The sequence below is a fragment of the Erithacus rubecula genome (genome assembly GCF_903797595.1).
Source record: "Erithacus rubecula genome assembly, chromosome: 4".
In the NCBI taxonomy this organism is placed as follows: Eukaryota; Metazoa; Chordata; class Aves; order Passeriformes; family Muscicapidae; genus Erithacus; species Erithacus rubecula.
In genome coordinates, this window is record NC_136686.1 from 8,443,729 (window position 1) to 8,459,375 (window position 15,647).

General features: G+C 40.1%; 1 protein-coding gene across 1 annotated transcript in view; it reads right to left on the reverse strand.

The window, feature by feature from the left end:
- VWF (von Willebrand factor) overlaps positions 1-15,647 on the reverse strand; it is a 119,440-nt gene that overhangs the window by 48,966 nt on the left and 54,827 nt on the right. Inside the window, exons 22-30 of the mRNA XM_079303773.1 lie at positions 12,821-12,970; positions 11,935-12,075; positions 10,199-10,318; positions 8,972-9,128; positions 8,292-8,450; positions 7,219-7,354; positions 2,759-4,104; positions 1,930-2,049; positions 927-1,070 (exon numbers count right to left, since the gene is read on the reverse strand). Coding sequence (XP_079159899.1) covers positions 927-1,070; positions 1,930-2,049; positions 2,759-4,104; positions 7,219-7,354; positions 8,292-8,450; positions 8,972-9,128; positions 10,199-10,318; positions 11,935-12,075; positions 12,821-12,970 — 2,473 coding nt within the window. The remainder of the gene's footprint in view (positions 1-926; positions 1,071-1,929; positions 2,050-2,758; positions 4,105-7,218; positions 7,355-8,291; positions 8,451-8,971; positions 9,129-10,198; positions 10,319-11,934; positions 12,076-12,820; positions 12,971-15,647) is intronic.

Here is a 15,647-nt window from a genome sequence, read left to right on the forward strand (position 1 = left end):
TTATTTCTCCAGGCTGAGAAAGCAATCAGAGCTAATCCTCCTGTGAACTATGGAAGTCAGATTTTACTTTGCACTTTTCTGTACAAATAACTCTTTATAGTCCAAAGACCCCAAAAATCTGTGTATTCCTCAACTCTTATAGGACCCTGATACTAGGTGACTATCAGAATAAATCTGGTTCCAATCCAAAAGAACAAAATTCTCATATCTGGTGAAAGATGCTGTAGAAGAGTCATTTTTTTGCTGAACCCTGCAACTGATATTTGTGTGTGCACAGACCCAGTGGAAAATCTCTGATGTTTTAGCACATGAAAACTGAAGTGGACCTGTCTGTCTGGAACAGAAGACGGCAGTTCACAAGTAACTCTTCAGCTGAGGTGCTGCCTTAGGCAATCTTTGTTCCTGGCTCCCTGGCACCATCCCCAGTCTTGTCCCAGTCCAAGTCCCTGTGGAACCAGCATGGCAACTTGGATGAAGGAAGTGAACCACACAGAATATAACTTATTTTGCTATTTTTCAACCAGATGGGTTACACTGGCTCAGCACAAACATCTGGCAAGGGCAGCTCCTGAAGTCAGCATGAGCAGTTCTGCACCTAAATGTCTAATCAACTAACCAGCACTGAAAGGTTAATGATCAAAGTCTTTGCTTCTTAATTATGCTTTGCTTGCTTGAAAGATAATGAATGCAAATCCTGAGCATTACTTCAAGGCTTCTTTCCAAAATACATTAAAGACAAACCATAGTTTGTGTTACCTATGAATACATATTAATAGAGAAAATTGAACCATAACAAGAGGTTGAACCTTAACAAGAAATGCCACCACAATGGCATCAATTGGTGCTTTTAGCCAGCCTGTATTTAGCATTCCTTAGGGTTTTGTTACCCCTCTTGTTTAAACACCAATATTCACAAAATCACTCACCTAGTCTGGTAGGACCTTGCTCCCTTTGTTGAATGGATTGCACCATCTCTACAAGCCTGTCAGTCTCTTGAGGCATGTGCCATGAAATTTCTAGATTATTTTCCCTGGCATACTGGAGAACTGATACATGAATTGAAGAATTGCCTGAAGCAGAAAAAAAAAACCACTTTAGGCAGTGCACATGAATGTCTTAAATCTAAAGGAGACATTGGCATTGTGATTTACATTAGGCACAACTGGAAAGTGGTTTTCCATCAGAGCGTGAAAAGATCAAAACTGAACTATTCCCTGGTGAAAAAATATGCAAATATACTTCTGGAAACAGCTGTTTTTCTATCCGGAGTCAGTATGCAGTATTTTAGCCCAGATCAATATGACAGTAACTGAAGAATTTTATTTTATTGATCTCCATTCAGTATTATTCCTTTTCCATGTTAAAATTGCCTAAATATTCCCCCCCCCTTTTTTCTTTTTTAACACGTACATTGTTTTGCACAAGCAGTAGATGTCAGATGGGCCAAGCTCCCTGGATCATTTAATGTCCAATTCCCCCTCTCCTACAGCACTGGAGTGATGTGCATGGAACAAAGTGAATCCAGGGAGCTTGACCTGTGAAGGTGAATGAAGAGAAATTCCAAATTATGCTGCTCTTTGACATATAGACAGTTAGAAAATACCGAATTTGCAAAATTGAACCAGGCAAAATGTTGTTTATAGTGACTGGCTATACTGCTGTTCATGGCCTCCTACTTCAGGTATTTATGTACAGAGCACAATGATTATTTATCAGTGCTTTGTAAAGCATGTATGAACACTACCAATAACAGCAGTTGCTCCATAGAAATGGTTTAATGCTGAATCAAAAAAAAAAGAGCAGTTCTGATTTTTAAAAAATCTGTGTTTGTTAAATACTGCTGAGAAAACACAGGATCCTGGTTTGTCCCCTACAAGTAAAAGAATAAAAAGCACATTTCTGTGTCTGAGCTGAAAGACAGATACATACCAACCACAACACGTTCAATAAATGCCCTCACAAAGCTCTTCATTTCCTCAAATTCTGATGCTCCAATATTGGCACTTCCATCAAGGAGAAACATTATATCCATGGGTTTGTTGCACAGCTCTGAGGGTGAGAGGGGGAGGGGAAAAAAGTTATTTTATATATAATAACCAAAAGTAGCATCTGCTAATGTGGTAGGAGCAGAAAGGGCAGGTCCAGTTGCATTTTGGGAAAACAAAGCAGGATAATGACCAATTGAAACAATAAGCAATGCCCCTTTATTGAAAGCCTTTAGATTCATACCAGTGGGATACATGAAAATTTCAATTCTGTTTTACTCTCAGGGGACTAAAACAAAAACCAACAGTAGATGACAACAACAAAAAAACCCCAAACCAATCCAACAACAAAACAAAAATAAACAAAAAACACAGAATACTCTCCTCACCCCTAAGCAAACAAAAGAAAAATTTAAAACACCCAATAATGTCTCTTCACAAAAGAGGAAATATAATTTTACATTATTCTAAGCAGAAAAGAATAATAATAAAGACAGGAGAATGATTTTCTTCTGGCACTCTCCAACCTGGATGAAAGCTGCTGTACTTTGCTGACAAAAGGACTCAAGGACTTTGAACCTACAGAAAACAGACTGCAGGGCTGGGCTAGCATCCTCAGCCTCCAGGGAAGACAAATAGTCCTTCCTTGGCTTAAGTCAGCAAGACACTAAACCAGATAAAGGAACCCTCCAAATTTCAGTGATACACAGGGTAAATAGAAGAGACCTGACAGGGGAAAGAAGAAATCACACAGAAAATTCATCCAATCTTACCCGTGATTTCAGTCCAAAATCTTGTCCCACGAGAGCAGCATGACTGCAGCACTAATTCAGGTGCCTCTTCAATAAGTCTGTTGTAACTATTCAAGATAATTGGGTCATTAGGCTGACTGATCTTTCTGAGCTCTTGGATATTGGCACTGGGGGTTATTCCTATGGGAATAACATTTATGCTCCCAGGAGGTCGTGTGATAACATCAGTGGAAGGACTGGATGACACCATATATACCAAGCGAGGAACATCTTGCCTGCCCCCATTCACTGATGTAAATGTGTGTTTGGAAATAAAATCAAGGGCATTGCCAGTGTTGGTAGCCCTCCCTCCCTGGTAGGGTATACTCCTCACTTTCTCAATAATTTTTTCCTTTGACTGTATTTCCCTAAAGGAATACTCCAGGCTGACTGTATCTGAATACTGCATGACTGTAATGTGAATATTTTCCTGTCCCACATTCATTCCTGTGACCACCTTCTCAATGAACTTCTTGGCTTTACTGAAGTTTTCCTCCCCAACATTATCAGATCCTTCAACAATAAAAGCAATATCCAGCCTGTTGGTATGGGGTTTTTCTGAAAGTGGTGGTGGGGCTGTGAGTCCCAAAGTGGGAAATAAGACACTGGACATGGTTGGAGCAGATGTAGCTGGTAACAAAAGACTTTCTTCAGGTCCAAGATCACACAGGTGATCAATGAGGAAATCTCTTTGATCCATGAGCTCCAGCACATTGCTCACTAGGAAGGCTCTGCTACTTGGAAACATCTTTGCCATGAACTTGACTTGTTCCACATTGACATGAGGCCCAATCCCCACAGGTACTACTGTGATATCTCTAGACTTCAAAAACCCAAGCATGTCACGGATTTTTTTTTTAGGCTTGTTTGCTATAAACAACACTGCAATTTTGGCAGCATTTGTCCTTTCTGCTTTTCCAAACACATGCAAGGCAGTGAATTTAAAGACTTCATAGACAGATGCTTCTTCATCACCTGTGTATCTTATGTTCTGGACAATTCTTCTCATTTGGGAATTTGTTTTGATATCTTTTAGGTTAAGGTAGATGGTGGGACCAATCCTATATACCAGAATTGACACTCGTATTTTTTTCTGGGAGATGTGGAGTTTTTTCATCACTCCAATTATGAAAGTCTTCAGCAGTTCAAAGTCCTCCTCTGAGAGTTTATTGGAGCCATCAATCAGGAAGGCCAAGTCCATCATCTTGCTGCATGAGTATGCACTGGGGGGTAGCTCAATGTCTTCCTCTGGAATAGGTGTTGTCAGAGTTAGGGTGTTCTCCATGAGCTCACAGGCCACACAGGATAAGTTCTTCCCTTCACACAGACTACAAAAATCATCAAATCAGAAAATCACCAAATTTAACTGTAAGAAACAATGCTTATTATAACAAGTTGCTCACATGTTATAAAAGAATGCCAATACAAAACCAAACATCTCCAAACAACAATGAAACCAAAACATGATATGAATAATTTCTTTTCCCCCCCACCCCAATTCCCCACAACTTCCCACATGGTCTTGTATACCTAAATCCCCTATGTACATGCATGCTTGTTTAGTCCAGGAAACATGACCTATTATAGCATGTCTGACAGTGGAAACTCCTTAGAACAGTCTTTGGCAGAAAGGGTACAATCTGTGTCTGGAAAGTGTTTGAGAACCACTGAGCATCAGCAGTACAGAAACCTACAGGCCACTGGTGGAGTGAACTGGCTAATCTGGTTTGCCTCACAAGGAACCAAAACATGAGGCAAACTGCAGGCAGCTAACACCAAGTAAAATTCTGGAGTAGAGAGATGTTTTACCTCTGATACGACCTCTGCAAGCTCTGTGCAGGGGCCAGGTTTAACAGATTTTAACCTTACTGAAATTAACAATCTGTTTTCTACCTCTAAAGTGCTCTACATTACTGATGGGGTTTTTTCCTGACTTCATTTTTGTTTGGATACAGCTTTGGTACAGGTTCATCCTCCACTGTTTATTTGCCATAATTTCTTTTTCAGCCCAGTTTCTCATATTAAATGCTTTATTTCAACCACAGATGTTATCTCTTTTTAGTCCTATGTCTTCCCTCACCATTTCCACTCACTTCTATGAGTACATTTTTCACTTCCCCTTTACCACTTCAGCGCCAGATTTTCTTTCCCTCCCCTATCTCTGCCTTTTCACTATTCATCCTTCTGCACCACCATGACCTTTTTCACCTCTGTCACCCTCTACCTTTTATGAATCCATTTATAATTCATCCATCTTTAGCAAGATTTTAACACTTCTGCCTTTCTAAATCCTGGCTGGATGTTCCTCTTTACTTCCTAGAATCACAGAGAGCTTTGAGCTGGAAGAAATCTTTAAAGTGTAGCTAGTCCAACTCTCCTGGAATGAGCAGGGATATCTTCAACTAAATCACATTGCTCAGATCCATGTCTAGCCTGACCTTAAATATTTCCTGAGGTGGGATATCCACCACCTTTCTGGGCCACCTGTGCCGGTGTTTACCACCTCCTCTGTAAAAAATTTCTGCCTTATATCTCATATAAATTGAACATTCTTCAGTTTAAAACCACCACCCCTTGTTCTGCCCCAACTGGCCCTGCTAAACCCTTTGTACCCATCTTCCTGATAGGCTGAAGTACTGAAATGTCACAAAAAGATCTCCCCAGAGCCTTCTCTTCTCCATCCTGAATAATTTCATCTCTCTCTGCCTTTCCTCGCAGGAGAGGTGTTCCAGCTCTCTGACCAGCTTCACTTCTCAGAGAAAAGAACGTGACTGCTCTCAGGCACAGGGTGGAACAGAACCAGTTCTATTCTCCTTGTCTTACTGGACAGTCCAAGGAACAGAGTAGGAAAAGGTTACAAAAGAGCAACCACCAAAAAATGCTTTTTTCACTGCCAGAGGAAACCCAGGATATACAAACTACACGAGTCAATACTGGAAGAAGGTGCCATTTTCCAGGAAAATACTTCACTTTACAAGTGGCACCTTCATTTATGTTCTCTTAATTTAAATGTTATGTTCTTTTCAAGCTCATTTTAACATCTTCCTAATTGCAGAATGCACAGCTACTTTTGGCATTAGCATACAGTAACAGAAAATTTATTATTCTAATCCTAATATGAACGAGACTCTTCCAGTTTCCAATTTCCTTTGGATGCTTGCTATGAAATTCATTTTTGTGCAATATTTTCTATTGTTTGTACAGATGGTGTAGGCATCTAAATTAGGTGACAGCTATGCAAAAGGATGTTTCCCTAGTGAGGTAAGTTTTCCTAATGTTCTGAAATCTTTTGTGAGCAGCAGCCAGTGTATCAACATTTAAGATAAATTATTATTAAGAATTACAAAAATTACAGAACAGAGACTCGTTTAAGAAGACTCTTCTCTCACCTTTTGATGGAATTCAGGGCTCTTCATGTATATTGTTAAAAAGTATGTACTTAATTATTCAGCCTAACAGTCTCATACCCTGGGTTTATAGCTCAGTTGCACACTGGCCCTGGCTAGAGACCAGGAATTGTAAGTTTGTACCCATTCTGAGCTTCTGTGAGGTTCAGAGCACTTGGAGCTAAGGTGTTAGTCAGGGCTAATAGCTGCTGCAGTTTTGCAACTCAGTTTCCATTAAATCTGATCAATTTACAAGTTGGAAATCTCTTTTTTATTCACAGCATTTTAAGTCATTAATGAAAATATCCATCCATGGTCCAGATATCCAGAGAATGATGAATTTTCATAATTCATGACATTACAAGTCACTGGTGAAAATATCCATGGTCCAGACATACAGAGAATGACAATTTTTTATAATATGCCACAGGGCATTAAACAAAATGCAAATAGTCTCTACTGCATTGCAGCTGAAGGTGCTCATCCTGCCTGGTGCACAGTATCATACTCCCTGCCATTCATTTCATCCTATTTGGAAATGTCTGTATGCAGGATCAGACCATGAGTGTCATCTTAATATCTCATGGAAATTGGTTTTCCAGTAATGGGACACAATTCCAACTGCTAATAATCTCAGCAAGTTCTAGACTGAGTGCACATTCAGACCTTGCACTACACACAGGAATTTTTTAGTGCTGGCAGAAGGAAGGAGTCTGACAGCTTTATTGATGTTGAATCACACATTGCACAAAAAGAAGTTGAACATCTGAAGCCAGAAGGGCCACCTACACATGGCAAAAGGCCTTTTTTGAAAGGAATTTATGGATTTCACTTGCTTCAATTCAGCTGGCATCTTATAACCCCTACTGCTGTCACTGAAAAACTTCAGCTCTGGGTTTTCTATGAAGGGCTATTGACATAAAAGATGGTTTCCAAGCTTCTTTTTGAGTGATATTTAAAGTTACATCCATAACCTTATTCATTAGGATGTACTTCATCCCTGACCCTTCATCTTACAAAAGAGGTTTGCTGGTTCTCTGCACAACCCCATCATACCAAGATTGACAATGCTGTGGATCATCTCTGTTCAAAACTACTCTCCTTCCATGTGGGATCCTGTCATCTCCAACTGCACACACGGGACAGTCTTCTGGAGCAACACAATCCAGGGACAGCTCATCAAGTATTTTCCCTGTTTCAAAACAGCAGAGCAGTGTAAAGATGCCCGTTGTCATGAACTGTAAAACTGATCATGGGGTTAAAAACAAAGCAGTATTTCTGAGGTGGGCTCAAACCTTCTGAAGAATCTGCTTAGTGTTGTGACCACTGCTAACTTGACACAGAGAAGTATCTTCCTCCCTCATAATGGCTTTTATTTAGATATTGAAAGACCTAACCCAATGTATAACCTGCAACAGCCAGCACCACAAAGAAGGTAAATAAATCTTTAGAAAAAAGCATGGAAGATGTCAGGGTACTGGTAACATCACAGGAAAACAATATTTTCCATTCTTCATGTACATAACTTATTTCTCCTCCTATCCTCTACCTTGTTCTGGTCAGAAATACCAGGGCCCAGAATAGCTCCTTGAGATCTTTAAATACCTTATCTGCTTCCCTTCTTCTCTTTCTTCTCCCTGTCCCATATTTCCTGTATTTGTTTTCCTTTCCCTTTTCTACAAGGTTGTTGGAATAGTTCAGCTGGAAGCTCATGCTCATGGGAAGATGCCAGCTGGGCACCCTCAGGAGCATCTTGGAGGCAATAAGCAGGTGAAGGCAATGGGTTTCACTGCTGTAGCTGCTCTGAAGCAGAGCATTTTATCAATTTCTAGCACAAATTCATACTCTAACCACAGAGTCAACAATCTCTGTTCCCACCTAATCCTAGAGCCTCTAATCCTCCAGTCTCATCAAGCTGTTCCTATCCTTTCTCATCCTTGCTGGCAGTGGTTCATCTTCCTCCTCTGGCCACCACTTCATGCCCTTCACACACTGTGCCCATTTCACAAACTCAAACGGAGATGCCCAACCACGTCCCTTCTCAGGCAGTAAGGAATTGTGGCAAAAACATATCACTGATCTGTTAAGAAGGAAAAAAGCAGTTTAAATAAACGAAAATATGGATTTACCTGCAGGACAGTGTACATGGCACCCTTCCACACACTTCAGAGGACACTCCAAAGCCTTGGAGTGTTGGCATGTGATTGGACAAGCAGGTCCACAGCTGTTATACCTCCATTCACACTGATAATCTAATTCCTGTTTATTCAGGTCCTCACAGCTTTGTGCTATGCAGGGACAGAATCAGAGGCAAAAAAAGAAAAAACTCAAACCAGAGTGCATATCCACCATGCCTCTCAGAATTATGGCACAAAACATTATACAAAGTGGACCACATATCTAGGAAAATAAATATTTCTACTTTTAAATAAAGATTTTTTTTTTACTGCATTATTGTTTGATTACAATAACGGCAGGCCACCTCTTCACACTTACATATTTTTTCACTCAATGAAATATTTGCTCCAGACCAGAAATTCTTAGGTTTGATAATAGCAAGTGCAACACAACCCCAAACTGTAAACTTTAATTAATGCACATGTACATACATATTACTGAAACTATTTTTTCCTCTAGATGTTGTACCACAGAAATAGCACCGAGGTGGGAGCGTCAGAGAGAGCTGTTAGCCCAGCCCCATTAGCATGAAATTCTCTGGGTGTCAGAAGGAGCAGAGCTCAGTCTGACCAGTGTGAGCCAAAGACTGGCACGTTTTCAGCCAGCTATGCCTGAGGTTTTGTGTACTCACGGCACAGAGTGGGTGACCTCCAGTGAACAACCACCCCTTTCTGGGCGCAGGCGTGCGCGTAGGCAGCCACAGTGTCGCAGAAACACGCACAGTCCCCAACAGACTCACAGGCACAAGTGTCATACAGGCAAATGTCAATGTAGGGCTCTGGATTCACCTACAGGACAGAGGAAACACAGGGCACAGGACACTTGGAGTGCCTTCATCTCCTTCCTGTATCCATTAACCACCAGATGGTTTGGCTGCTCCGCTCACCAAGGGTCAAGGCACCATATGAATCAGCACAAATGACATCAGCAAAACTGCAGTTTGTGATCATTTAATATTTTAAAGCTTTGTCCCCAACCCTCTTGTGCAGCAGCTTGGGTATAATGCAGCCTGAATGGCATTGCATTAGCTCAGCTCCCCCTTCCCCCAAATCTCAACCCTTAGGCTCCACTTGGTGGGAAATAGAAAAGGTATAAAACTCTCAGAAAGCTAAGTGAAAGCAAATATCAGGATAGAGAAATGCAAGATCGAGAAACAATAAGGCTATGAGCTATGTAGAGACAGACCTTAGGAAAATATATTAAGCAATATAGTTTAATATATATACATAAGCAAAAATATATATAAGCAAAACATACAAGCCAAATATATAGTAGAAATAGGTAATTGAATAATATTGAACCTTTATCCATTGTTTTAAGCTGTTACAAGCAAACATTGTTCAAAGCAAGATGTATGTGCAGCTTTATTAATTGGGCTTAAGCAAATGCTTGTCAGCTTATAACATTATGCTATTGGCTAAAAAGCTTTTAAAAGACCGTGTAACTAAGAGAATTTGTCTGCTGCTGTAGCAGCTGAAGCTGTTTTCATCATCCATGCTTGGCTTTGTAAAATAAGATTGATGATTATGATGGAATTAAAGCTTCAACACAGCTGCTTCAGCTGTCCTGTCCTGTTGTTTGTGCATATATATGTACACGAGAGAAAAAACTACAAAAAGTCCAACACACTTCATGTGCAGTCTCTGGACTGCACAGTAAAATTTCCCTTGGGGAGAAGTTACTTCACAGCTTAATAGGTCCATTTTCCCATAAAGTATCAGCTACAGGACAAGGTGAGAGATGAGAAGACCAGCCAGCCTCTACCAAGTCCTATGTGCAGTCAGCACAACCACACTTTTTCCCTCAGCTGTAATCAATGTAATGCAATGTAAACAATGTAATCAATGTCAATACTCACCAATTTTGTGCATTCTTCAAAGACATTTCCAGACAAAATGCTGCATGATGTTTCTACCATCATCTGCTTCACTATGTTTCCACCACACAGTCGAGACATCAAGGTCTGTTCCAGGTTGGGCTTAATATTGTAAGAGACAAGTAGAGATTACATTAGCCTTGTCTTCTGGACCTTGGGACTCTTCCAATTGAAGAGACTCACTAGCAAAGGAAATCGTTTCTTTGAGGAAAGTTTTAACCTGTTGTAAACACACACAGATCCTGCTGCAGAGCAGATCACCTCCTTGATTTTCTCCAGCTCTTACTTGTACCCTGAAGTTTTAACTCAGGCATTTAGATGACAGGAAGACCCACTGTGCGAAACACCAATCCTGACAGATGATCATGCACAACTCCTCATAAGGTCCACAAGACTTAAAAACATGATCAGATTTCAGCAAACAATACCTGAGGCTGCTGCTGAATAGAAACAGCTCAGTAATTTCTCCTCCCATTTAATTTATCTAAGAACAAGGAGTACTAGTATTGACACAGAATTTAGCACAGCAACACCCTGCAGGTTCTGCCCTGTGCCTATGACGCTGAAATGAGGAGCTGCTCATTCTCAGCCTGACCCTCCAGCCTCATTCCTCAGTACTTCAACTTTTTACTGCACTTAGGTCAAGTCAAATGAAAAAAAAAATAAAAATGTGACATTCAGCAAGGTAATATTGTGGCTATGTCACACTTGCACATAATTAGCAACTAACCCAGATTATTTCATATTATCAAGAATAAATGCTTCAGTGTATTTTTCTGTTAATTTAAAACTTGTAAGAAAATATCTAAAAAAGGCTTTTTCCACCCCTCTGCCCAATAGGACAAATTTTCAAGGAAAAAAAAAGCATCAGCTGAATGAAATGCTTTGTTTTACAAATGTCAAAACAAGTTGTTTTCAGGGTGTTTCCTTGCACATTTCATTTGGAAATACTTAGGGTTTTATTTGTCAGCTACATACAAATTTATTGTTCAATTTTATTCTTTCAAAACTCTGTATTTGGAAAATAGGAAGTAGACTCTTACATGTAATATAATTAGCACCCCAAGAAATTTCCAGCACTAGGACACAGATAACACTTTCAGAAAGCAGCTACCCTCCCCAAAGTTCACATGCCATGATGGATGGCAATAAGGTAATAGACAATAACTCCCATCCCCTCCTGTATCCTGCTTTTTCTGTTTAAGCCTTTCCAACCTGAAAATAAAAACTGAATTAGCTTTACTAAAAAAAAAAAAAAAAAAAAAAAAAAAAAAAAAAAAAGAAGAGAAAAAATTAACCTGTGCATTCCATGGTTTGTAATGGACAGACTAAGATTTGGGATACAGAGACTTGAACAGGGAAAAATGAAATTTTTATCCAAACTCTGCCGACTGAAAATTACAGCTATTCCTTTAAGATTAAACTCTAAAATGGGATTTCCAGTGATAGCTGGATTTCAAGCATCTGGGCTGGAAAACTCCAGGAATAGTCTCCACCATACAAATTGGCTATTTTAACATTCCTCTGAAGACAGGCAGCCCAGAAGCTTTACATAACTTAATTGACCTTTTACCAGATTTAAAGAGATAATATTATTTGGCAAAAACATGGGGAAGGAGTTAATTTCTACTTATTTTAATCCTTTCAAAGCTCTTTATCCACTCTTCAGTGATACTGTAACCCACACTAATTAGTTTTCACAGTTCATTCACAATCACCTTTGCAACATCAGCACAGTGGGGATTAACTTTCCAAGAATTCCCAAAGTCAACTGGATCTACTTCAAGATGCTCACTGCTGCTGGTCAAATCATTGTTTTGGATTCCATCAAAATTTCCACACAGACCACACACTTGATCCTTGCAGGGAAAGAAGCACAAAAAGCATTAATCTTACATCTGTAGACCAGCTTAGGATTTTGTTAAGAAGTCTTTACCCTGATGCTTTAATGCCACGAGGTTTAAAAACTACCCTCACCCTTGTCAAGGTCACTAAAACAGACACAGTCTCTCCCAGAGAATGTGTAGCTCCCATTCCCACTCTGCTGAAAGCAGGACCCTGCTGTCCCCAAGGGCTCCAGAAAGCAGGACTGCTCTAATCAGCAGTGCCCAGGGACTCTGTTTGGAGTGTGTCCCTACAATCCCATTTTATTTTTGGAGATCACCATCCAATCACCACTATCAGTAAATCTGGCTCCTTATGCTGCTCTTCTTGAATGCAGAAGAAATTACTCAAGGCATGGTTATTCTGTGGCCCCACACTACTCATTCTTTCTGTCATAACTCATCTCCAGTTACACAGGATTTGGCCCTTATGGTTGAACAACCAGACAAATAAGACAGTCCTACAATATTACCAAACAAGCCCTCCATTTTTGAACAAGTGCCTAATATTCCATGAAAATCTACATTAAAAAAACAACAAAAAAAAACCCCAAAGAACAAAAAAAAAAAAAAAACAAAAAAAGCCCCACAAAAAAACAAACAAAACAAAAAACCCAAATAAACAAAAAAAAAACAAACAAAAAAACCTCACCAAAACTGCTCCCCAGGGATATGTTAAGTGCATTCCTTAGTGAGAATAAGAAGTGAGGCAAACACTTACTTTGAAATTGCCTTTTAAGATAACAGAGACTCCTATGGCCAGGTCCCAGGTCACACTGATGCTTTTGCCCAATAAAATGATGTAATAACGGCCAGACTTGATGAGATCTAAATTATCATTTTCACCCTTAGGAGGTACCCTGATGTTTACCTGAATAAGAGAAACATATTGTGCTATCAGCAGTGGCTCTAATTATTATTTAAGGTAGATTATTTTCCCAGTGGAACATGTTAACAGGTGCTTCCAATCATGCTGTTCTCCAGAGAGTTTCCATACACTCTCCAGATGCTCCAGAGAAAATCAGGAATTTGGGATACAAGTGCACTACTTCAATCTCATCCCATTTCCAAAGTCTTTGAATGTGGTCCCAGGGTATAATACACAGATGCCAACATATGAAGCAGGGCTGATAAAGACAGGGTATACCAAATGAATTACCAGTTTAGCATTGGTCACTGGTTCACTGAATATTTACATGTTGGTTTGGGCTTTTTTTATTTCAGCTTTTTATGAAATTTAATAATTCTGTCCTAGTTCCAGAGTAATTAGAACTGGGAGAATCACACGTCAGTGGCCTCTGAAAGACCACTCTTATTCTGGAGTCAGGAAGGACTTTGTTCCCAACCAACTACACCAACAGGAGAAATCCAGAGAGATTCTTTTCAGTGTCTATTAATTTCTTCCATCACCTTCCCTTCTCCTGTGTGCCTCTTTCTTTTTCCATCTGGCTGCAAATTCACTGCCTCCAGCTACCAAGAATTTAAGAGATTAATTTAAAATGCTCTCTTTCACACCACAATCTCCTTCCAATGGGAACTCTAATAGGAATATAAACCACATTTGGAAAGAAAAATCTGGCATGGCTGTTACTTTAGGCACCATTAATGCATTAACTGCTTAGTTCTGGAAGAGGCAGATGAAAATTTTCAGTCATACAAAAGCAATTAACATAATGGAGAAAGAAGTGCCCAGAAACCATTTACACCCACTCCCCTACTTTGAGGGCCAAATATTTCCTTATCCCACTATTCTTTCTTGCTCAATTCAGTAAAAGCTCAGTAATTCAATTCTTTTCATCACCAAGTTATCATCAGAAACATTTATCCCAGATAATACGGTTTACATCTTTCATGGATTTCCTAAAGAAGGTTTTCAATGACTTTAGGGAAGACTTTTAAAGATTATTTTAGGTACTGAAAGCTTTTTAACTTTCTTCTTTGCCCAGTGTATTACTACACAGTATAGTCACTTGACCACCTAAAATTCTAGAACAGTGTTTGTCTTTCCAAATTCAGAGGGTTCTAAAAAACAGAAGAGGACAAAGTTGAGTTGGGAAGTTGACCTAAATTACAGAATTTTTATGTCTGTGGAGGCTTTTTGCCCAACCATGAAGTCATAAACTTTTGACCTTGCAAACTTGCAGATTTGTTTCAGAAAAGCAAAAAATATTTCATTTTTTTTTAAATGTCAGCCAGAACTGTAACACGTCAATTAAATCCCCCATTTACCAGTAGAAGCTGCTCCCAAAACATATCATCTTAAAACAATGTTAATTGGAAACATTTTAATAACCAAAAAAATGCCTGCTTTTTCTGCTTGCTTCTAAGGATTCTTGGGGGAAAAGAGTGTAGAAAGTCATAACTGAATAAGAATTTGCCTAAGCGTCTCCATATCAGTTGGTTTTCCTTAATGTCTCTTTTGGTTGTTGTTATTCCTAAGCAAATCTACTCTAGATACTATTACACTGAGCCTTAAACTATCTGAAAAGACAACTAAAAATTCACTCAGGGTCATCTGGACAGTGTAATAATACAGACCTAGGTGTAACAAGGACAGACTCTCTCAGGAACCAAGCACCCTCTGATGCTGGAGCTGCTGGATGCCTAAGTCACCTGCTGTTTTCTTCTGGCCCTTTCTTATGTATCCAAATGGAATCACAGCTCTTCTGAAAATCTGTCACCTAAAGAAGCTTACAGACAAAGGGCTGAACTCTGCCCTCTGGAAAGCTCATTTCCTGCTGAGAAGGGACATGGGAGGTGGAAATGATTCTTGGCCAATTCTTCCATGTTTGTTAGCAGGAAAAGGGAGGAAAAAGAAGATACTCGGGTGGATAATCCATCCAGGAATTTCACAGGGCAAAGGACAGCTGCCATTTCAGTATCAACTTGTTTGAGCAGTGGCTCTCTTCTTTCTTGTGCATGTGTGCTCTGTCCTTCAGATTGCTCAGTTAGCTCTGATGTTCTACTAGGCTCTGATGTTTTCTTAGCCCTTCCTTGCAGTTCCAGATGCTGGAAAGAACTGACTGGCTTTGACAAACCATGTTTAGAAAGGGTCTGGGGTGCCCATTTACGAAGGACATGGAGCTGTTGGAATGAGTCCAGAGGAGGCCACCAAAGTGATCAGAGGGATGGAGCACCTTTGTTGTGAAAACAGAGTGAAAAAGTGGGAATTGTTCAGCCTGGAGAAGGCTCCAAGGAGATAATGTGGCCTTCCAGTGGCTAAAGAGGCTACAAAAGAGCTGGAAAGGGACTCTTGACAAGGGCCTGGAGTGACAGGACAAGGGCAATGGCTTCACACTGACAGAGAGCAGGGTTAGATTGGATATTGGGAAGGAATTGTTCCCTGTGAGGTTGCTGAGGCCATGGCACAAGTTACCCAGAGCAGCTGTGGCTGCCCCATCCCTGGCAGTGTTCCAGACCAGGCTGGATGGGGCTCTGAGTAACCTGGAATAGTGGAAGGTGTCCCTGCCCATGGCAGGGGAGTAGAATTGGGTAATCTTTCAGGTCCCTTCCAACCCAAACCATTCTATGATTATCTGAGAGAAACT